This window comes from Brachypodium distachyon, chromosome 4 (assembly GCF_000005505.3).
Source record: "Brachypodium distachyon strain Bd21 chromosome 4, Brachypodium_distachyon_v3.0, whole genome shotgun sequence".
NCBI lineage: Eukaryota > Viridiplantae > Streptophyta > Magnoliopsida > Poales > Poaceae > Brachypodium > Brachypodium distachyon.
In genome coordinates this window covers 28,297,571-28,319,641 of record NC_016134.3, presented here as the reverse complement: position 1 = coordinate 28,319,641, position 22,071 = coordinate 28,297,571, and the positions used below count along the sequence as shown (strand labels likewise).

General features: G+C 45.9%; 2 protein-coding genes and 1 long non-coding RNA gene across 3 annotated transcripts; 2 read left to right on the top strand and 1 right to left on the bottom strand.

Moving 5' to 3' along the window:
- Positions 1-371: 371 nt before the first annotated feature.
- Positions 372-2,559, top strand: LOC112268790. Its single transcript, XR_002960255.1, has 5 exons — positions 372-546; positions 627-985; positions 1,166-1,401; positions 1,475-1,762; positions 1,857-2,559. It is a non-coding gene; the product is annotated as an uncharacterized LOC112268790 (long non-coding RNA).
- A 2,866-nt stretch (positions 2,560-5,425) lies between these two features.
- On the top strand, positions 5,426-8,787 carry LOC100827097 (probable methyltransferase PMT24). The gene is made up of 3 exons (XM_003576167.3): positions 5,426-5,578; positions 5,699-8,218; positions 8,305-8,787. Exons 2-3 carry the CDS (start codon positions 5,823-5,825, stop codon positions 8,519-8,521), a joined length of 2,613 nt encoding a protein of 870 aa, XP_003576215.1. The 5' UTR covers positions 5,426-5,578; positions 5,699-5,822; the 3' UTR covers positions 8,522-8,787.
- Positions 8,788-9,198: 411 nt separating this feature from the next.
- On the bottom strand, positions 9,199-21,699 carry LOC100827521 (DNA polymerase delta catalytic subunit). Its single transcript, XM_003577709.4, has 30 exons — positions 21,278-21,699; positions 19,808-19,918; positions 19,590-19,696; positions 19,324-19,483; positions 18,911-19,106; positions 18,692-18,827; positions 18,454-18,591; positions 18,173-18,250; positions 17,986-18,077; positions 16,994-17,060; positions 16,816-16,887; positions 16,051-16,137; positions 15,251-15,370; positions 15,077-15,175; positions 14,494-14,601; positions 14,306-14,401; positions 14,023-14,088; positions 13,860-13,916; positions 13,678-13,765; positions 13,487-13,566; positions 12,520-12,633; positions 11,313-11,427; positions 11,063-11,235; positions 10,909-10,980; positions 10,726-10,800; positions 10,554-10,643; positions 10,317-10,477; positions 10,033-10,106; positions 9,851-9,938; positions 9,199-9,757 (listed from the first exon to the last, which is right to left on the bottom strand). Exons 1-30 carry the CDS (start codon positions 21,675-21,677, stop codon positions 9,670-9,672), a joined length of 3,408 nt encoding a protein of 1,135 aa, XP_003577757.4. The 5' UTR covers positions 21,678-21,699; the 3' UTR covers positions 9,199-9,669.
- Between the last annotated feature and the right edge of the window lie 372 nt (positions 21,700-22,071).

Below are 22,071 nucleotides of genomic sequence, written 5' to 3'. Positions count from 1 at the left end.
CGAATATGCCTGAGCGCTGGGAATGGGGTTTACCTGCATATAGTCAGAAGCACCGCGCTCCCCAGGTGAGTTCTTGTTTATACACACTTTCTATTCATATCCGACATATGGTTATGCCAGCTTTTATTTGACAAAGACTTATCTCGGCACAATCTGATTTCTCTGTGCAGAAGTTCACCCTTCAGCGCAACGAAGACGGGAAGTCTCCGGATGAACGCTTTGGGAGCCAACGCACAACCATCGACCATGAAGATCCGGACTTTGAGGATCACATGCCGATCGCCCACGCCGGCCCCCGTCGCACCGAAGGTAACAATCTCCGACATCTTCTTATAGTCATTAGAACATTTATCACCAAGATACTTACGTATGCACTAATCCGAAAACTGTCGACTCGGATGAGCCCGCCGCTGCTGAGGCGTCGGCTCCAGTTGCTACTGAGGCGCCGGCCCGTGAGAAACGTGTCGCCGAGAAGGATCTTCCGCGAACTGTGAAGCGGAAGAAAACCGCCTGTTGTGGACCCAAACCGAAGCCCATGACCGTTGGGTAAGGCTTACAACGCTTCAATCCTTGATGTCGATTTTCTTCTTTACTGTCATGAAAATAACCAACTTTAATTTCTACAGGGCGGCTCTGACGGCCACACAATCTCAGACGTGCATCGCGTCTGAGATCTCGGCGGCTCCATCTCCCCGTGCTGAGCCTACAACTCAAGCTACGGGTGGGACCGAGACTGCTGCGGATTCGACTTCCGTCCGAGATGTCGGCCCAAGCATCGACGCTACGAGCGTCGCCCAAGCTAGGACATCCGCAGCCGGGACCTCGGCAGTCGGGGCTGCTCCTTCCTCGGCGGCAGCCGAGACACAAACGAAGCCATTCGTCACGGAGACCCCGCAGCAGCCGGCAACGGGGCCCCAAGAACCCCAAGAACCACAGACGACTCCGCCACCGCCACCATCATCACCGCAGCCGCAAGTTACCCAAGGTTCGGGCCGGGTTTAGAATAGTCGGCCTGAAGCTTAAAAATTTCAAACACTTATTCCCCGAGGTTCGGGCCGGGTTTAGAATAGTCGGTCTGAAGCTTAAAAAACTTCAAACACTTATTCCCCGAGATTCTGTGAACCTTCCACTGTAATAAACTTATTTGTGGATTACTATTTTGCAGACCTGCATGAATAAGCGCACCGCCACCTTCAAGACTTTGCTAGCGAAGTATAAGAAGATGGAGGCGGAGCACAAGGCTTTGGTAGCCGATCGCCAGAGCCAGATTTAGTATATTTTACCGTCATAAAAGCTTTGTCCGAGTATTGATGCACAACAGAAACTGATACGTGCTCGTGTTTACAGCCGGGGACAATGCTCAAATATCTGAGCTCTTGAAGCGCGTTGCTGAAGTTCAAGGTATCATCTTATCCTTATTCCGGGTTCCTTCAATTTTAAACTCAGGCTTCTGTAACACATATCTGCTAAATAGATGAGAAGACCCGGCTCGAAGAGCGGCACCGGGATGAAGTTGCCCGACTGAAGGCGCAGGTCGCAGCGCAGGCGGAGGCGCACAAGATCGAGGTGGGTCAACTCACTTCAGCTCTCTCTACCCAGGCCGACGAGAAGATTCGCCTGGAAAGCGAGGTGCAGAAATGCAAGGATCTCGTCGCTGAGGTTGAAACCCGCGCCAGTAGTGCCGAGAAGGAAAAGGCCGAGAACGCCCGCCTGCTCAGCGTGTGCCGGCGTGACCTCATCAAAATCGACGCCATGTTGACTAGTAAGTGGCCCTTGTCCAAATCTCTTCCTATGATCACCTGTCCGTTGATAGCCATAGGGTGCCGAGACTCATTACTACCTTTTGCCTTTGTCAGAATTTTTTCCACAATCTGTTGAGACCGCCCAATCTGCCGTGATTAAAGCCTGTAAAAGGAGGGATCCAGCCGGGGCAGAACCCTTCAAATACGACTTGGAGGATTTCCTAGTTAGCATTGCGAGCCGGGTAAAGCCTCTGAAGTCCTTCGGGGTGAACATGCTCAACGCTGGCTTTTCGAGCTTTGTGGTCGGGAGAAGAAGCTCCGACCGGCATCCTAGAACTGGCAACACACCTTCTGGAGGTGGAGGATCGTCTGGATGAGTGGCGGGAGTCGGCCGCTCATGTCGGCACCGATGAGGCCTTGTCGTTTGTACTTTCTTGGTACGACGGCATCAACCTCGACGTGCTGCAGTCGATGCGTGTCGGCTCCCCCTACCTCTCGGACAGGAGCGAGCCTACTCCTTCATCCAATATGCCAATGTGCATAAATTTGTGGAGGGCCCGGTATCCGAAGCAGAGGCAGAGATGGCCGAGGGATAAGATGAGGAGGCAGTCGACGAAGAGATTGTCGTCGAGTCAGCTTCCACTGCAACAGATGCTCCGGGTTCTGGCGCCGCCAATCCTTCTGTCTCTTCTTAGGCATGTCGGACAAAATACTTTAAAATTATCAGATCCTCGGGATGCCGGGTGCAGGTGTAACCGAAGTATAACACTTTTGTTTGTGAAGCACTATATTTTTAATTTATTTAAGTTTTTAATTACCGAGTTCCCCAACCGAGTCACCGAGTCTATTTTTTCTGTTAGTGAAGTTTTATGACTTCGGTTCTTTTGTCTGCCTTGTCGGCGTTCGACGTATGAATCGCGAAGTCATAGAACAACTCTTTCAAAAAATTAAACTCGACAGACTCGCTTGGAAATATCCGAAACCGGAAGGGAATGCCGGGTTAAGTGAAACAACGCACACCTCGGCTCGCTTCTTTGTTGGTTTCTGCAATCGTTTTTCATGTGTTCAGCTATCTCGTTCCCAATCTCTAGCTTGCCATGAAGCCGGGTTGCGGACAGCAGCGAAGTCATAGAGGGGATTTTCAATACCGACACACTACTAAACCGACATAAGATTACACAATTAAGCCATACCGACATACAAGGGATAATTTCAATATAACACGTAAATAGCATGGAAGTCACCGGTTCCTTCTGAGAACCCGTCGGATAATTTCATTGTCTCAAAATATTGAACATAAGGAGAAAACGATACAAATACTCATCTTCCAAGTATAGAACGGACGAAGTAAAGCTACATTCCATGGCCTCTTGGTCTCCTCGCCTGACCGGTCCATCCTGTTTGCTTTGGGATCCTACGCATCTATAAGATAGTAGGAATCATTGTGCAGCGTTTTGCTCACAATGAAGGGTCCTTCCCGGGGGGCGACAGTTTGTGCATGCCGGCTGTGCGCTGCACAAGTCGGAGCACGAGGTCTCCTTCCCGGAATACTCGCGGGTTTACCCTCCGGCTGTGATAACGCCTCAGGTGTTGTTCATAGGTGGCCGACCGAGATAGGGCCAATTCCCGTGCTTCTTCGAGCAGGTCGACATCATTTTCTCGGGCCTCTTTTACCTCGACCTCCGTATACATGGTCACTCACGGGGAGTCATGATCAATGTCGGCTGGTAAGACAGCTTCCGCCCCGTATATGAGGAAAAATGGTGTGTAGCCGGTAGAGCGATTTGGAGTTGTCCTGAGACTCCATAGCGCAGCAAGGAGTTCATCTAACCAGCATCCTGGAGTGCGTTCCAGTGGCTCAATCAACCGAGGTTTTATGCCGGCCGAAGTTGATGAAGCGGCCCACGCAAGGAAGCGGTGCATTGTTGAAGCAGCCCGCGTTGTTGTCGGTGAAGCCCAGAGAGCCGAATCTCTGGACCAAACCGGAGACCACGCGCTCTCCGGTGACGAGGAAGTTTCCCGTCCGGATGAAAACTCCAGCCAGCGCCGCTGCTGGTCCCATGGTGGGCGCCAACTGTCATGGTGGTGTCACGGCAGATGCCATGGGATGGCTTATCTTGGGGCCGATGGACGAAGGAGGATCCGGAGGAGGGAGGACGTGAAGAGAAACACGCACGAATACACAAGCACACACAAATTTACCCAGGTTCGCGGCCCTCTTGCCGAGGTAAGACTCCTACTCCTGCTTTGTTGTATTAGCCGAGATAACAAGCTCTACAATGACGCTCCTTGAGCTGTATTCTTGAGTAAGAAGAAGAAGAGGAAAACCCTAGATGCCTAAGTCTTGGATCCCTCTCCTAGGAGGGGTAGTACTCTATTTATGGACCGCCCATGTCACACTGACATGCGGGTCGGAGCCTAACGTTATCTTCTTTGGACCCCGCCGGGCACGCGCCTTGGTTCCTTCCGGGTGGCGCCACAGGAGACAAGAAAACTTTACTTTTCCTGGCGCCCTGCAACAAGTACAGCAGTCATCTGTCGGCTTCCGTCAGAAATTCTCTTTCGGTGCTTCTCCGCGCAGTCGCCTGGCACCGCAACGTAAGCGGCGACTACTATTCCGTGATAAAGACAGCGCTGCTTACTTTACGCCACGCGATGAGGATAAGACCGTTGAGACATCTCGGCGATCAGAGTATTCGTCCTTATCCTGCAATCTTATAAGACGAGATAGTCGTGCCGGCATACACTTGGTATGCCATCTTAGCAATAGTTTGACTTAACGATGTCGGCACACACGACTATGCCGACTTTGCCTTCGTCTTCTCGGCTAAAACGTGTCGTCATGAGTCTACCCGGGGTCATTCCCCCGACAGCACCCATTCCCTTCCAATCCTCTCTTAACCCCGTGTAACCGAACAAGGGTGCACCGCCGCCAGAGGAGGAGGCCCGTTAACGGGCAACCTTTACCTGCTAGTGGTGACTCGTCTAGGACATGGTGGAAAGTCTTCTGTGATAGACAACACTGACGGTTGTCACTGCCTTGCTGATCAGTGGTGGCTTGTTGTTATCACTGATCACCAAGCCAAATACAAGCAGAGGGAATTGCATTTTTGATCCTTTAATTTTAGTTTTTTTTACTGTTTTGACCCAATTTAGTGGGAATTTTGTTTTTTTATCCGATTTAGAAAAACTTCTGCCACTGATGACCCCATTTAATCTTTTGATCTGTATCCCTCTGTCCTGACATGTGGGCCCCACTTTTCACGCCCACATGGCATGCAGCTCGGACGTGTCTTTGTTACGAATTGGTCGTCAGCTCTTGCCAAACGGGGTAGAAAAACGAAAATCGAACTAAATCGGATCAAAGCTGTAAAAAAAAGTGAAACCAGGATGAAACTCACTCCAAATGCAACCACATTTGGCCTGTTCAATTTATGAAACGAACACGCAGTCACGTGTATACACGAGGATGGAACAGAACAGTGGGATACAGTAGAAGGCTGCATGGGCTGTGCTAGGAAACCGGAGAGCGTGGCTTGCCCGGCGGTCTCTCCACTTGTCTCGTCTGAATGCTAGAACCCCGCTTAACGCTCCCTTCCCTCCGTCCAAACTCCCTTCTCCCCTTGAAAGCCACGACGCACTCTTTCCGACCACACCTTAATTCCCAGTTTACACATTCACACGCCATGCATCATGCATGGAGCGCTCCATGCTCTTCCATTCTAGCCAAGAACTGAATTTTGAATCGAATCGAATCCAATCGATCGGGAGCTCAATGCAGAGTACTACGTGTTCCTGGTCGTGGGAAATTAACTGAGCTAGCCCCTGATTCCCAGGTATATATACATGTGTGTTCGTCTTCGCTGGGTTTGATTTTCTGAAATTTTGTTGTTTTTTATACGATTATACGAATCAACTTGCACATTTGGTGATTTCTTGTTCTAAATCTGTCTCAGGATCTGGTTGATCTTTGGAGATACAGAGGTAGGGGGAGAAATTAATTCTGAGGAAGCGGATATGGATTTATGAAGCTGAATTGCATGAGCTGAAAGAATAAGGGGAGGAAGAGGGGATTGATTAATGGCACTGTTCGATCGGAACCAGAGGGGGCAGCGGTCGTCGCTGTTCTCGACGGCCACCATCGTCCTCTTTGTGGCGCTCTGCCTCGTCGGCTTCTGGATGGTCTCCACGCCGTCGGCGCCACCGGAAGCCCTCCCGACGACGACGACAGCCTCGGCGGCAGCCGAGGTCGTCAAGAAGGCAGACGCCGCCGGCGCCGCCAAGGAGAAGGAGGAGGACAGCTCCATTGACGCCACCAACAACTTCAAGCAGGACAGCACCAACGTCGTTGCCGCCGAGGTCGTCGCCACCAATGCCGAGACCAACAACCCCGACAATGGCGGCGGCGGCGACGGAGACAAGGCGGCGTCGTTCGACGACGAGAACGGCCGGACGGAGGGCGGCGAGCTCGTCAAGCCGGAGACCACCGCCGACGCGGACAGTGCCGCTGCCGCCGCAGCTGTCGCTGCCAGGAAGACCGTCGATGACACCACAACCGCGAAGGACGGCGAGAAGACGTCGGGCGACACGAAGAACTCTGACGAGAGTACGGTGTCGGCGGCGTCGAAGAAGCAGACGTTCGACGACGAGAACGGGAAGATGGAAGGCGTGGATGTGGTGAAGGACGACGCCGGCGCTAACAACAGCAACAAGACGTTCATCTCGGAAGACATCACCGTCAAGCCAATCGCCGACGAGTCGTCTACGGCAGCAGAAGCCAAGCTGACGTCGTCGGACAGCACCGGCGAGCAGCAAGCACTTCAAGAAGAAGATCAGATGAACCTCCTCCCAGAGGCCCTCCCTAACGGGCAGGCAGAGCTTCTCACCGAGCGCGCAGCCCAGAACGGGTCCTTCACGACACAAGCGGACGAATCCACCAACGAGAAGAACAAGCGCGCCGCCGAGCTGAAGAACAGCACCACAAAGAAGACAAAGAAGAAGAAGGCCAAGAAGCCCAAGGGCGCCAACAACAACAAAAACAATGGCACATCCTCCTTGTCTTCTTCTTCCTCGACGACGACGGTCTCATGGCCCTACGCATGGAAGCTCTGCAACACGAGCGCGGGGGCCGACTACATCCCGTGCCTGGACAACGAGGCGGCCATCAGCAAGCTCAAGACGAACAAGCGGTACGAGCACCGGGAGCGGCACTGCCCCTCGACCCCGCCGACGTGCCTCGTGCCCTCCCCGGCGGCGTACCGCGAGCCGATCCGGTGGCCCGCGAGCCGGTCCAAGATCTGGTACCACAACGTGCCGCACGCAAGCCTGGCTAGCTACAAGCATAACCAGAACTGGGTGAAGCTGTCCGGGGAGCACCTGGTCTTCCCCGGCGGCGGCACTCAGTTCAAGACAGGAGGAGCGTTGCACTACATTGATCTCATCCAGGAGGCGCTCCCGGAGGTGGCCTGGGGGCGGCGGAGCCGGGTGGTGCTCGACGTTGGCTGCGGGGTGGCTAGCTTCGGCGGGTTCCTCTTCGACCGGGGTGCGCTCACCATGTCCTTCGCGCCCAAGGACGAGCACGAGGCCCAGGTGCAGTTCGCGCTGGAGAGGGGGATCCCGGCCTTGTCCGCCGTGATGGGCACGAAGCGGCTGCCGTTCCCGGCGGGGGTGTTCGATGTGGTGCACTGCGCGCGGTGCCGCGTGCCGTGGCACATCGACGGCGGCATGCTGCTGCTGGAGCTCAACCGGCTGCTTCGGCCCGGTGGCTTCTTTGTGTGGTCCGCCACGCCGGTGTACCAGAAGCTTCCTGAAGACGTCGAGATCTGGGATGACATGGTGAAGCTGACCAAGGCCATGTGTTGGGAGATGGTGAAGAAGACAGAGGACACGCTGGACCAGGTGGGGCTGGTCATCTTCCGGAAGCCCAAGAGCAACCGGTGCTACGAGACACGGCGGCAGAAGGAGCCGCCGCTATGCGACGGCTCCGATGACCCGAACGCGGCTTGGAACATCAAGCTACGGGCGTGCATGCACCGGGCGCCGGCAGACTACCCATCGGTGCGCGGGTCCCGGTGGCCGGCGCCGTGGCCGGAGAGGGCGGAGGCGGTGCCCTACTGGTTAAACAACAGCCAGGTCGGGGTCTACGGCAGGCCGGCACGGGAGGACTTTGCGGCGGACTACGAGCATTGGAGGAAGGTGGTCCAGAACTCGTACCTCACCGGCATGGGCATTGACTGGGCGGCCGTCCGCAACGTGATGGACATGAGAGCCGTCTACGGTGGCCTCGCGGCGGCGCTGAGGGACATGAGCGTGTGGGTGATGAACACCGTCACCATTGACTCGCCGGACACCCTGCCGGTGATCTTCGAGCGCGGACTCTTCGGGATCTACCACGACTGGTGTGAGTCCTTCAGCACCTACCCGCGGTCCTACGACCTCCTCCATGCCGACCATCTCTTCTCCAAGCTCAAGACCCGGTACGCCGTCTTACCCTTGAGTCCAAGACGACGGCCATGAACCCATCAAATAATTCATTGAATGTGTGTTAATTCTCTGCATGTAGGTGTAAGGTGTTGCCGGTGATCGTGGAGGCGGACAGGATCTTGAGGCCGAACGGGAAGCTGATCGTGAGGGACGACAAGGAGACGGTGAACGAGATCGTTGAGCTGGTGAGGTCGATGCATTGGGAGGTCAGGATGACCGTCTCCAACCGCAAAGAAGCCATGCTCTGCGCAAGGAAGACCATGTGGCGGCCAACGGAGGTCGAGGCCAGAAGATGACCTTCATTTGATCTTGGGATTTAACATAGGAAGAGAGGATGATCCGTCGAGGTCACCAGGTATGTAGGTTGCGGAAATAACTGAATCTAGATGATGGCGTCCATAGATATTTGTTGTTGTTGTTGTTGTTGTTTGTGTTGTTCTTCTCATTGTTGCCTTCTCAGTGAGGAAGGAGAGTGTGCATAGATATTTGTGTGCCATGTATGCTATTGGGAATATACATCTATAGTTCTAACTTTGAAAGCATGTCATCCATTGTTTTGACACTGACAGAATACCAAAATGTGAATTCGCAAAGCAATTAGGTATCTGGGTCACTGGGTGAAGGCCCTGAAGGGAAGAATATAACAATAACGAAGGCCACAGTCACCTCACAGCGTACTGTAATTCGAACGTTACGCAAACCCTTGCCCTACAAAGCCAGACACTCCTGGCCTAAGGCCTACTTCAGTAGCGTTTGGAAAGGCCCATCGGCCCACGACTTTAACTCGAAACCAAATTCATTCGCGCCCTCCTCACAAGATGACCGGTTGGCAGCTTGGCGCTACGCAGCTCAGCCCCATGTAATCACAACTTATACAACACACAAGACAGCCTCTAGGCACTTCCAAGTTTAAAAACGAATTTATAAGGAAAAAAACATGCATGAATGTCAGTTTATAACATGCAAATTTGGCGAAGATTAATGAATGGTGTACTTGAAACAATGGTCAGATTTTATCTGTTGTGGAACTACTATACAAATTAGGAAAACTTGCCAGACATGACCACGTGTAAAATCTCAGCAAGTTACAACATCACTTTGTTACAATTCACCAAATTACAAGATGAGCTGCTATACCTTACACGTCAGCAGCTCACCGCTACACCAATCATTCTATCTACCAAGGTTGTTGCTGCCAATGGCAGGAGATACAAAGTCCCTGCCAACTAATCCGGCATGCAGATGAACCATACAGCAAGCCTATCTCAAAGCCCATTCTGACTAGAAGGGCGACCACTAATCGTCATCACGCTGGCCCATAGCATCATGATGCAATCACATGATCTGGCAGCAGCACGCCACTCGCAATTACGCCTTTTTGCAACACGTATGGAAATGCGGGTTGTCAGAGAGAAAACGCGAGTTGTCAGATTTCTGAGAGGACTCAGAAGTCCCAGCGATCGAGCTGCACCCTAGCTTCAGCCATGTCTTTCTGCGCTTTTCTTCGCCGGTAGAAAATAGGGCAGTCCCGACTGCGATGATTGCGCCAATAGGAGTTTTAAGCTTGTGGTTTAAGTTTAAAGATTGAAATGTGGTGATGTGCAATCGTTGAAGCATTTGCAAACCTGGTACAGAGAACATCCTGGTGTAGGGAGCCTTGGCACTCTTGGCACTGTGTCCATAGCTTCCCAAAGAGCATCTCCAGATCAGAAACTATGGATGTTAAAGATAAACCAGTCAGTCATTAGTCACTTGGAGAGATAGTACCTTAGCACATGAGAAACATTTCAGAGGATTTACGTCCTACCATTTGCTACAGTTTTGCAGTATAATTCTGCTTCTCTCCCCTTGCAATGTGAGCAAAGTGTTTGATTGGGGCCACTGCAGGTTGAGAATTAAAAGAATGCTTTACATCAAGGTCGTAGGAATATGATTTTAGTTCTAGAAGAGGGATATTATAGTGAAAGCTCCTTTACGATAATAGGGCAACTGCACGGCCATATTAAATACTGTATTTGAAAGCAAATGCTCACAAGTCCAACAGGAGAAGAACAAAGTGCCGGTTTTTTTGCAACATAGAAGGAGAATTACCTTATAACAGCTTTGCATCCAAGGCAAGTCAGTTGTTTCTTAGCAAATTTCATTATCCCGCTATTTGATGGAGTTGAGATTGAAACAGCTCTGGTGTGACTTCCATGAAGCAGTTCTCTGCTGGCGTTCTTCAGAATTGGTTCAAATATTCTCAACAGTGGCTGACAATTAAAAAAATGATTTGTTAGAAGTGGGAAAGAGAAGCTTTGAATATCAAGAAAGGTGTTGTGGACAAACTTTGCTAATTTGGTTCTCAAGGTAGTATTGAGGATCTATTGGTATGTTATTATCCAGAACATAAATAGGATCTTCTGACTTCTCATATGCCTGTATGCAGAAAGTGTATCAAAACAGATGCGATCACATAAGAAAATCATGACTCCACAACAGCAAGTCCACATGAGTTCACCTTTGCCCCTTTTGCTGCTTTTATTATAACATAAGGAACACGGTCACCAACAGTTGGTGCAGTAGCAGCATCCCTCTGCTCAAAAGAACCAGGATTGATTTCAATAGTGTCAGTTACGTCTCTATAGTCTCAAGGAATGGACAAAGAAAAGCACCGTTCAGAAAAAGCATCAAACATTCGTACCTTCCGCATCCTCTCAGCAAGCTCTACATGGGCAGCTTTTACAGCATAGTCTTCTCCTGTTTTAGTCAGACCCTGCAGATCAGAGTCATCATTAGCAACCAGAGGAGGATTTCAAGCTTTATCGCATTTATAGATACATTGCACAATAGTTCACCTTTGTTATAACTAGAAGTGACAAGTCCACACGGTTCATTAATAGATCAGATATGGTGTTCTTAACATATTGAACTGCCCCGGGAACATCTCGGTCCACTAGTATTTTGTGAAGGCACTCGGTTACCAGGTTCTTTACCAACAAACAATTGTCCCTTCTTACTGTTTCAATACCTGTAGGCAAAGGTAAAAGAACGAACGTTAAAGAAAGAAAGTAGGATAACACCTCAGACGAATAATACAAGAAATACCTTTTGTATCCATTTTGTCAAATTTCTCAGGATTTGTCCAGTACAAACCAGCATATCTCTTCTTGCTGATCAGCAGATATGGGAAATAGACTTTTTCAAACTCTAGCTTGATGGGCTGCAGGACAGATGTCAAATCAACAAAAAAAAACATTTCAAAGTTATTATTTCAGAAAATTGGATACATGGGTTACAAACTTTGAGCAGGAAGATACAGATTTAAACTTGGTTAGGATTTATTACAGGAACAAACATGCTATACTCTGATGCTGTACTTATGCATAGCAATACCTAGATCTGATCTGATACTGCGGGATACAGAAAAGCATGCTGCTACCAAGAACAAAGTAGATGAACCTCATAGAGAGAACCTAAATAATGGCAACGAAACAACAACGACAAGCGAGAAACGAGTTGGCAAAGCCGACCACCAATTCCTTGCGCACAACCTAAACAGTAGATTATGGCTCTTTCACAACCCTCTTGAACCCTTTACAACCCTTGGAACTTTGCTCTATAAAACAAAACATAGTGCTAAAAGAACAATGTAAGATAGTGATAAGTGAACAATGTAGGCATGTAGCTAAAAGAACAATCAAGTTCAAACAAGATGAACAGGTTGAACAAGGATTAGAGCTGTGTCCAAATAGGGCCATTACAAGATATTAAGTTTCAGGCTGGCCAGCCATTTTATATGGATATCATTATACAAGCAGAACAGGGCATCTGGTCTACAAGAAATGATCTCATCTTCAAGAGCATTGGGCATCCTTTAAGGAATCACCAGTACAAGCGTGGACTTGCCAAGTTGCCATCCTTGTACATCATGCAAGAAAGCCTTGCCATGTACTCCCTCCATTCCTAAATTCTCGTCGTTGTTTTAGTTCAAATTTGTACTAAAACAACGACAAGAATTTAGGAACAGAGGAAGTACTTTAAGAGAGATAGCTGACAATTTGTAATTTATTACTCCCTCCGATCCATAATAAGTGTCTCAGATTTTGTACTAACTTAGTACAAAGTTGTACTAACTCTAAGACACTTATTATGGATCGGAGGGAGTGCTTTCTTGATTTACTTATATAATCTCCAAAACTTCTTATTTATCAATATAAAATTATACGGTGGGATCTTTTCCCACTGTTTTCCCTCAAAACTTTGTTACGATATTATGTCAATAACAACAGCATTCAGAAGTACTTCGGATCACCTTAATAAATGTTCCACTAATATAATCTGCAGCTTCTCTGCCCAATTTCATTGCGTCCTCAACTGTCGAAACACCAAACTGTACCATCACAGAATCAGTATCTCCATAAATCACCTGGAATGTCCCAAAGAATTTGTGTCAACTATAAGAACATGAATGGAACAGTAAAGCAGGAAAAAGGATACAGATAGGAAAATGATCATTTTATGCTGATATCTAGGAATGTGTGGGAGCAGGATACCATATGAAGGTCAAGCGCTTGCTGGTTGCATATAAAATATAGCGAATATTGGGGCCATGCCACTGCAAAGTTGCATTTTGTATAGAACACCACAGCTATGAGAGTGACACATGGGTCCAGGTCCCACTCGTCATTGAGTACCAGTATCTTTTTCCCAAAGCTGCCAGCTTTGCAAGGGCATGGCTCATAATTCCCAGTTATTTTATCCTCGCAAATAGTTCCGACACTACATTGTGCTGATATATCTACCCAAAGCTCTTGTTGTATAGTTATACAAGCAGCACCGTACCAGAGGCCAATGTTTCCTTGGTTGGCGTGCCAGACGAATTAAGGCATTAGCAGTGACAAATACTTCAAGAAAAGGAACTGACTGGGCAGTTCCTAAATTTTCCCTAGCCATAACTCATCGCTTCACATCCTACAAAGGGCCTTTTAAGTTAGTGGTGGAGTAATGTAGTCTGGTGGCAGACCCTAAAGTTTTTGTACCCATAAGTCATTGGTTCAAGGAAAGAAACCTCAAGTTCATGGTAGAGTGCTAAGACGTAAATCATCAGCTAGAATCTGATACAGTATCTCTCAAGAATTCATATCTGAGGTATCAATGGGAAATGGCTAACTAAAGGATTAGGACTTACTAATGTTGAGCACTCAAGCAGGCAAGTTAGTATGAAATGTAGCAAGTTTATAAGAACACGAGAATACAAGATATGGCAACCAATAATTCACCTCTGCGTTATGCTCATAGCCTCCAAGTGTTGTGAATTTATCTTCAACAAGCTTCTTTGTATGCTCAATCATCTGTCTTCCTGTGGAATCAAATTGCTTCAGTGTTACACAATTCATCATATTTAGAACCTGTTAGGATACTATACTGCACAATCAATATGTGGAGTATATTAAATAAAACATGTTCTCACCGTAGCTTGTCACACTTGAAGAAATCTCTAAACAGGGCAATTGACCAACAGTAGCTCCAGTAAAACCGTAAACTGAGTTTGCACTTATCTGAAAGAAAACCATTAAACGATGTCAAGATTCAAGGAGTGGGCATTTTATGTACCACTGATTTGAGAGGACTGAGAGTGATAAGAAGATGTACTTTTAGGGCAAGCTGACGACCATCAAGAACCGCCCTTTCAAATGGGTCTTTTGCTTCCTGAAAAAGTAGGATCAAAGACCTGTATGCATGAATACCTACCATTTAAAAGTAAAAGATCTTGAGTACAATCTTGGCTCACAGCAATAACATGGGAGAAATATACCTTCAGATCTGCTTTTGCTCTTTTTCGAGCAGTCAACAGTTCTTCAAGGATTTCAGGAAGTATACCCTGATATTGGGGACAGATTGTTGGTTATGAAAAACTAGTTCTGTCAAGAAAACCTTTTACCATGCCAGGAACCAAGAAAAAATAGAAAATGGAGGTGGTACCAGTGGCCTCTGCATCGATCGATGCACACAGCCATCACTGTTTTTACAAAGTTATTACAGTAGTGTAGACTTTTCAATAATCTCATAGGAATTAAACTTTGCCTGGATGGAAATACCTTTTGCAGTTCTGGTTTCACAAATATTTCACCAGATGGGGTTTTGTACAGGCTTTCTGGAGGCAAGTTGAGTTTACGGACATCCTCAGGGGGCACCTTAAAAAAGCATGTAAATACTCGTTAATCAAATTTTCAGATAGCATTGTTTTTTCAGATATTAGCATAGAAATTAAAAGCATTATGTTTACCAGAGTGCAGTAGCATAGGTTATGTGCCATCATGATGGATGGATATAGAGAAGCAAAGTCCAAAGTTGCAATGGGCTTCTCATAAAATCCAGCCCTTGCCTCCAAAACCTAAAATTTAAGGGAAACTTAAATTATGGAAAAACAAGAATCATTGAATAATAGAGCGCAAATCAAACTATATTTTTTTTCTCGAACACGCCTTGCGGTATATTGTTCATGCATGACCCATTCAAAAAAATGGAGAAGGAAAAAAATATTGATGCATTTACTTCCCAGGTGAAAAAAGAGTCGGTGCACGCAAATATATGTTTCTGGTAAACAACAAAGATGCATTACACATGCATCAACAATAACTTCTGCATAACTCATGATAACTTAGTTTCAGTCTGGAAACTTCCCTGGGCTTACACAGTAAATATATGTACTGTCACTTCAAGGAAAGTAGTGTAAAGGGTATTAATGTGCAGTATGAAGTTTTTCTGGCATGTTAAACATATATCTTATAAGTGTGATAGCTGCTGCTGCTGCATGCCAGAAAAAAATTACAATAATAAGAAAATGCAGATCATGTCCATCAACTTACAGTTGCACCCTCAAAGGTATCTTGTCCAGAACCTTGGCCCTTTATGTTTGGTATAACAAGGTTTCTTTGCTTTGCTTTCCTGAGTAGCTGCGAGAGGACCTGAAGAACAAATGAAATTCTTGTTTAATGATAGGCTGGAAAATTTCCGTTGGCAGGATTTGCTGTTGTTGTCACCTTAATGCTCTGTCCTCTCGAGAGCAGAAATGAAATGGGAACCCCTGTGACCCTCGCCATCTCTACGTAGTTGTAGATGTACATCAATTTATCTAAGAGTCTCTGCGGAAGGTAAGCATCCTGTGGTTACAGTAATAGAAAGGGTTAAAGCATGTAGGGGGACACGCTTTCAGAAAAGGCAAGTGATAGACTCAAAGATACAAATAGTACAGGACATTTGCAAGTATCGTCCTAAGTTCCTAGCTTACAACTAAGCTACCGTCAGACCTACTGGCCAGATTTAGAGAGCAAATGTTTCAAGCCATTATTCATTCATTGTGGCAAACAATGTAACTTTCTTGGGAAATTTCTGAAGCACACCTCATATTGTGATCAGGCAAATAATGCAAGGTAAGTTTTCAAGTGAAGGAGATTATTAGAAATAAGATATATCAATACATTGTATTGGCCCAAATCATAAATATCTTGTTTTAGTCTCAACTAAGAATTCTAGGTTGATGGTAATTTGGCCATCCAAACCCGCACGTGCACTAAGAAAATGATATCTGTGAAACAGAAAATTGCAATTCACGGGTCACAAGGTGCATATTTTATGATCAGAAGTGTGATAACAACATCTAAGTATTCCTTTGACAAATTGGTCTGAATACTTCAAAGAACCTAGGCCATCATTTGAAAAGGGGGAACCACCTCAAAGATCAATCACAAATGTGGAACAAAGTGCAACAACTCAATCAGCACACGCCATAGAACAGTTCATCAGTTTAATAGCAGATAACTTAAAAAACAGTGTGGTTGACCTTTAAGCAATAGACTGCCAGCCGCCTTCGTGTCTCTGAGTTCCCATTTTGAAGATCAGATATAATTGAATGATGAACGTCTTCTTTCTGTTCATAACAATAGAAAGAAAGAGTATCCAATGTAAATATTACTAGAAATATAGTAGTAAATACTAAAATGACTTGTTCGTAAACAAAAGATTTAGAAGAAAGCCATCCATTAGATAAGCAACTTTGCAGCAGATAGACTAGAGAGCTAGCACACCTTCAAGTTACTTTAGTAAAATCAAATTGATTTCATATACAATCCAAAGAGTGTGCTGAACGTCAGTTTGGGTAGGGTGAAGGTCTGAAGACTGGAGATAGGGCACTCATCCCAACCGGCATGGCTCATCCATGACGTGGAAGACATGCTCTGGCTTACAGAACTTTTGATTATTTCATTGCTTAATCCAAATAATTACATGGTCGCCCTTTATATAGGTGATGCGGCTTATCCCATGAGAATAGGGTCTTCACGTTCCTAAGAAACTCTATCTCTATTTCCCTAACTAAATCAATCTCCTTTACAAAAGCATAACTCTCCCCCTAAATCTTTACCTTCAAATCTGATTGCTTTCCTGAGTACTAAAGGCCCAATGGGACCATGCTCCCTTGTATGAACCATTTAGCCCATAACAAAGGGACTGATCGAACACAAGAGTATGAATGATATTGGTATAAACGAGTATAAATACTTTGGGTGTGCTGACAGCAACTAAGGGCACTTAAAATGCTTGGACTTACTTGCTCCCCAAGAAAATGTGCAGATACAGAGTTCAGCGAATAAGAACTCAGCTTGTAATCCCTTTGCACAGCCTGTCCACATGCAAAAATTAAAGATAAAGAATGAGATACTGTTATATGATAAGAATAATAGCAATAACTACTGCTCTAGTTGTTACGTAAAATAGTAGATCACAACCTGCAGAAGATCAAATTGTACCCTTCCCTCCACAGTTACATCTTTACTTTCACGCACACCATATTGCCTGGATAAGTATAATAGATGCATCATCAACTTTGTTTTTAATGAGAATACTAGAAAAAATTCCTCAAAAAAACTAATACTCCCTCAGTCCCATATTAAGTGACTTAAATTTGTCTAAATATGGACGTATCTATATAGTAAAATGCGTCTAGATACATGTAATATTTCAGCACTTAATATGGGACGGAGGGAGTACTAGAAAATTACTGAATTTACATGTCTAATTGCTAAATTTGCACATCAAAATCATACATCACTGCACTGTGCAGAGTCGTGAGATCTTGTACCATTAACATGTGATAATTAAGGCATGGTAAAAAATTGTAGAATGTTGTGAAATCCGCAGTGATGGTGTTTTCCCTAATTCTCCTCCATTGCAATGTTATGTAAACAGGAATATCAAGTTGTTACTCCTCAAAGACTGTTGCAGAGACCCCAGTGATAAAATGGATACTGCATTATCCGACGATCTCATCACAGATTACAAATCTAAAAGTTGCCTACGCATGACCATAAAAATATGCCCCCAGACATGGATAAAATATCTGGAAACTTCTGCACAAGCAATAATATGTCCTCATTGCTGACAAATGAGCATGCTTAGCATACTGCCAGCTAGATCAGATCATAAATCGCTACATCTGCAATCAGAAATTATGCAACACTACAATCAAACAGAACACAAAATATGGGCTGCACGTGTAAGCACACAAGAAAAAATAAAGGAAACATCAATATAGTGGCTCACTGGAAAGAACCAGATAAAAATTGGAGAACTTCACAGCTATTTGACCGTAAATGGACTACCAGTCTACCACAATAGATACCTGAACACTTAATTGGCTAAAATGTGCTATGGATGAACTGGCATGGACTACAACAAGCAAATAAAAAATGCACAAAAGACTTAAATCACAAAAGGCAACCTTGAGTTGAAGGTAGTATCACGGACACGAACACGGCTATTTCTGATTCGACCAAGTAGCGGAAACTCCACTATCTTCAGAACTTCAGCTCTCTGCAAACGTGTGAAACCGTATTGTACTAAGGTATAGAAAATTGCCAGGTTGTCTAAAGAGTAAGAACGTGTGAACTTTACGAAATCTCTTGTACCTCAATAAGATAGGGCAGATCAAATTTGCAGATATTGTATCCAATTATAATATCAGGATCCGCCTCGCGTATTAAATCCTGCAAAATACCAAACCAGAATCAGGTTGTTCTTAATAAATTACTTGTCTGCCATCTGACAACATATTTGATTTTGGAAGAAGGAAACACAAAGAAACAGATGCAAACTGCTCTTTAAACCATAGATACAGGTCATATTTATATGCAATCATAAATCAAGTAAATTCAACTGAGGCTGTGAACTCAGAATGAGGTACACTCACCCTCCAAGCAAGTAGAATATCTCTCTCCGTGTCAAATGACATCACATCGACTCCAACAATAGGTGAGCATGATTTAAGGGTCATGACATTCCGTACGAAAGGTTGGGCTTCTCCTTGAAGCGTCAGTAAATTGGCTATCTATTGTACTCCAGAAAAGCAAGTTATTATGCACATAAATACATTTGCATTTGTAATTAAATGAAATCAAGTATCATAACATGAGGATGATGAAACAAACCTGAATAACAGGATCATGAGTTGGTTCTGGGAAGTGCCCTTTGCGACCAGCACATTCTATGTCAAAACTTAATATGCGAAATGGGGCCATCTTAGAGTATTCCCCTTCAGCAGCATGGCTTACTAAATCGGAATATCTGTTAGTTGTCTTAAGGAAAGAACCAGTGAATGATATTGCGATTTAGAAATAAGGATGAATGCATTCAGTTATGGAGGATACATGCAATCCAGCTCTAGTTGACAATACGACATGATGCGAGCTGCTTTCCTATACTTCCCACGAGGAACTTCAATCCAATTGCCACCAACAATGTTGCAGTCAATCATAAAGCGAAGGGCAAAAAGAATGTTGCTTTCATATGTCAGGAAACTCTTCGAACCAAAGCCTTCAATCGTTATGCCCCGTTCCAGGATGCCTATAATGTAAAAACACATGGCAGTTGTGGTAAGCTGGCAAAATGGGATGATGCTGCTAGCCGCAACCTCTTGAAAAAAAGAAAGAAATGGTGGGCACAAAGTAAATGCCAAAATTTCACACAATAATTTACTGCCAACCATGTAAAATGTTTTTTTAGGTTATACAGGTTATTCATTGAATGGAAAAAGTAGCGAGGCCAATTGACAAGCACTAACCGCGACAACTAGCAACCATTGTAGGTAGGGCAACTACTATCTTGAGGAAAGACTGAGATTTCTGTGTCTGGTAATGCATAATTGTCTGCTTCTGCACAAGATCAACTCTCTTCACAAACCTTGGCACGTTGCTACTTCTATTTGATTCCTTCATCCTCACCTGTAGTACATAGTGAAGAACATATAAGGAAAAATGTACAGCAAAGTAACGTGTTTATACGAAAGGGGCAACTAAAATAGAATGGGATATAAAGTAGAAAAAAAACCTCAAGTGCTTGCTGGAAGCGTGAAATATCATCCGGACCCATCCCTGATGGGCAGCTAATGTAGAAATATGGCTCAAATCCATGCACCTGACAGCAAACACTGTGACCTGAGAAACATAAAATTATAGAATAACACATCAGAAAAAAGCATGTGATAAAGAAAAATATTATTTGAATATGATAAAGAAAAATATTATTTGAATATAGAAACAAATAACCTTCTTTGGTGACACCAAAAATTCTGATTATAGCTGCAGGTCCGGAAGTGTTGGGGAGCAATTCTCTGTGGCTCTCGCCAATAACATAATCTATATCCAGCTGCTGAAAAGCTAGAAAATCCAACAAAAGAAAAGAGCATCAAGAATAAGATAAAGCTATATGTCCAACATAGAGCTTTATCGAAATTACATTTAGCGACTATTTGTGTAATGGCAAAGAGACGTTGAACATAGCATGCATAATGTATGAGGTTCATGATTCAATAATTTAAAGTTCATTTCCGAACAACCGTATGTTTGAAAGCCTTGGTGGTGGCACACAGATTGTGATTGCACAAAGGATAGGTCATATTAGGCTTTGCAATATTCAGCCCCAAGCCCTACTTTATAATTCCTTTTCCCGCCTCTCTGATTTTGGATTAGTTACCACAACTCTGCTTTGTGTGTGTTGTTCACTTGAGATATAGTTGTCGATAACATTCTGATGGCCATTCTGGTGTGTCCTTTGGAGTGAGGTATTTTGGTGACAGACAATTCAGGTATGTCTTTGCAGATTTATTTATTATTTTACATATGAATAGAAGGTCTAACAGACATGGAAACAACCCAGGTACGATCCTCGCAAAAAAAAAACCAGGTACGAAATGATAGAACACATTCAGTGCAAGGAATAATTTGTAACTATCAGTAAAAATGTCGACTGAATTGCAATATCCAAGAAAAGGCTGTTGCCATAGATAGATCAAGGTTTCTAGATTCCAAAACCATCATTCCTAGTTCTCCACCTTCCTATTCAACTCCGTTTCAACTCCGGGCACACCTCAGAAAGCTTTGTTGATCGCTTCTAGCTCTCTTCCTTCCAACAGAACATTGTGATCCCCTCCAGAAGCTGTCCTTTCCCAAGGGCAGCTTCTCCAGCGACTCCATGGCTCACCCAGGTTCCTAATTGATGGGTGTAATTGCACAACCCATGACTTCGCAGCTGCAGCACGAAGGCAAGGAGCAAGCAACGATTCAAAGGCGACTTCTCCATTCCCTACTACCCCTTCATGTTTGTTAGCTTTATATGTTGCCCAGAATCAGAGTAATGGACAATTCTGGTAGAATTGCCAAGAGTCAGGAAGAGCGCGGGTTGGTACAGAATGAGATATCTGCGGTGGAATGGTACATTGCGACCATTCTGGCCAGTTGTGGAACGGTATTGGTAAGTGTTGGGATTTGGGGAAAATAATTTCACACATCTGCACAAAGCCACCTGGAACCCGAATTTGAGAGTTCTCGAGGCCAGGCATCATCAAATCAATTCAATTAAAGCAGCATTGTGAACAAAAAACACCAAAACCTATACAGTTAACAGTTGCTTAAGAGCACGGCAACCCCCAATCTGTCCCCCAGTCACGCATTTCTCGCGGACCAAAACTAACCCGACTCGAGATCGACGAAGAGCGGGTGGAGGTAAGGGGACTGTACCAACGGAGCGGGAGCAACCGGAGACGAGGTCGGCGGGGAGGGCGGGCCGCTTCCACCGGGAGAGGCGGGAGGCGAGGGCCTCGTCGCGGTCGAGCAGCAGAAGCGCCGCCTCGTCCTCCGCCAGGATGGCCTCGTCCAGGAACACGTCCTCGTCCATCATGTCCTCCTCCTCCGCCGTCGCGGCCGGCGGGGCCGGAGGCGGCGGCTGCGGGGTGCCGGTGGTCGGCATGGGGTGGGCCCGCTTCGCCGCCGCCGCGGAGGGCGCTTGGGGCGGCGCCGTCCGCCGCTTGCCGCCGCGCCCGCCTGAGCTCATCGCCGTAGAGCGGGAGTGGGAGAGGGGATGTGGGTGGGGACTGGAGAGGCGGGAAGGCTGGGAAGGGGGAATTGGGGTTCCCGCCATTGCTGGAGATGTAGGGTTTATATTGCGGGCGATTAGTGGAATACGCCAACCCACAAGCTTTACGTAAACCAGAATTGACGCGAGCGTTCGGGGCTTTCGGGCCCGTCGAACGCTGTACAAATGTGCTGCTCTCCTACATTGGACAAGAAGGAGAATTCACGTGTAAAGTTTGTCCCCTGTAGAGTTTTTTCTGCCATTTGTTTATCATGTTTGTTTTTCAGCGAGAAAGCCAATGTCAAATATTAAATCAATCAATCTTCACAGGGCCATCTTTTATGTAAAAGAAAACTACACACAAATCCTTGTAGGAAAACGACGTTGTCTCTCTCCTACACTCACCGATGACACGTCGTGAACGAAGTTCGATGCTGCATCTGAATCTTCGAATCACGTC

What these genes read in the sequence shown, in the direction of transcription:
- LOC100827097 (XM_003576167.3), top strand. Translation starts at nt 5,823, where the DNA reads ATGGCACTGTTCGATCGGAACCAGAGGGGGCAGCGGTCGTCGCTGTTC. An exon ending in TTCTCCAAGCTCAAGACCCG is followed by an intron (nt 8,219 to 8,304) that starts GTACGCCGTCTT and finishes CTCTGCATGTAG; the next exon opens with GTGTAAGGTGTTGCCGGTGA.
- LOC100827521 (XM_003577709.4), bottom strand. Translation starts at nt 21,677, where the DNA reads ATGGCGGGAACCCCAATTCCCCCTTCCCAGCCTTCCCGCCTCTCCAGT. An exon ending in CGGTTGCTCCCGCTCCGTTG is followed by an intron (nt 19,919 to 21,277) that starts GTACAGTCCCCT and finishes TGGATTTTCTAG; the next exon opens with CTTTTCAGCAGCTGGATATA. An exon ending in CGAGAGGACAGAGCATTAAG is followed by an intron (nt 15,176 to 15,250) that starts GTGACAACAACA and finishes TTTGTTCTTCAG; the next exon opens with GTCCTCTCGCAGCTACTCAG.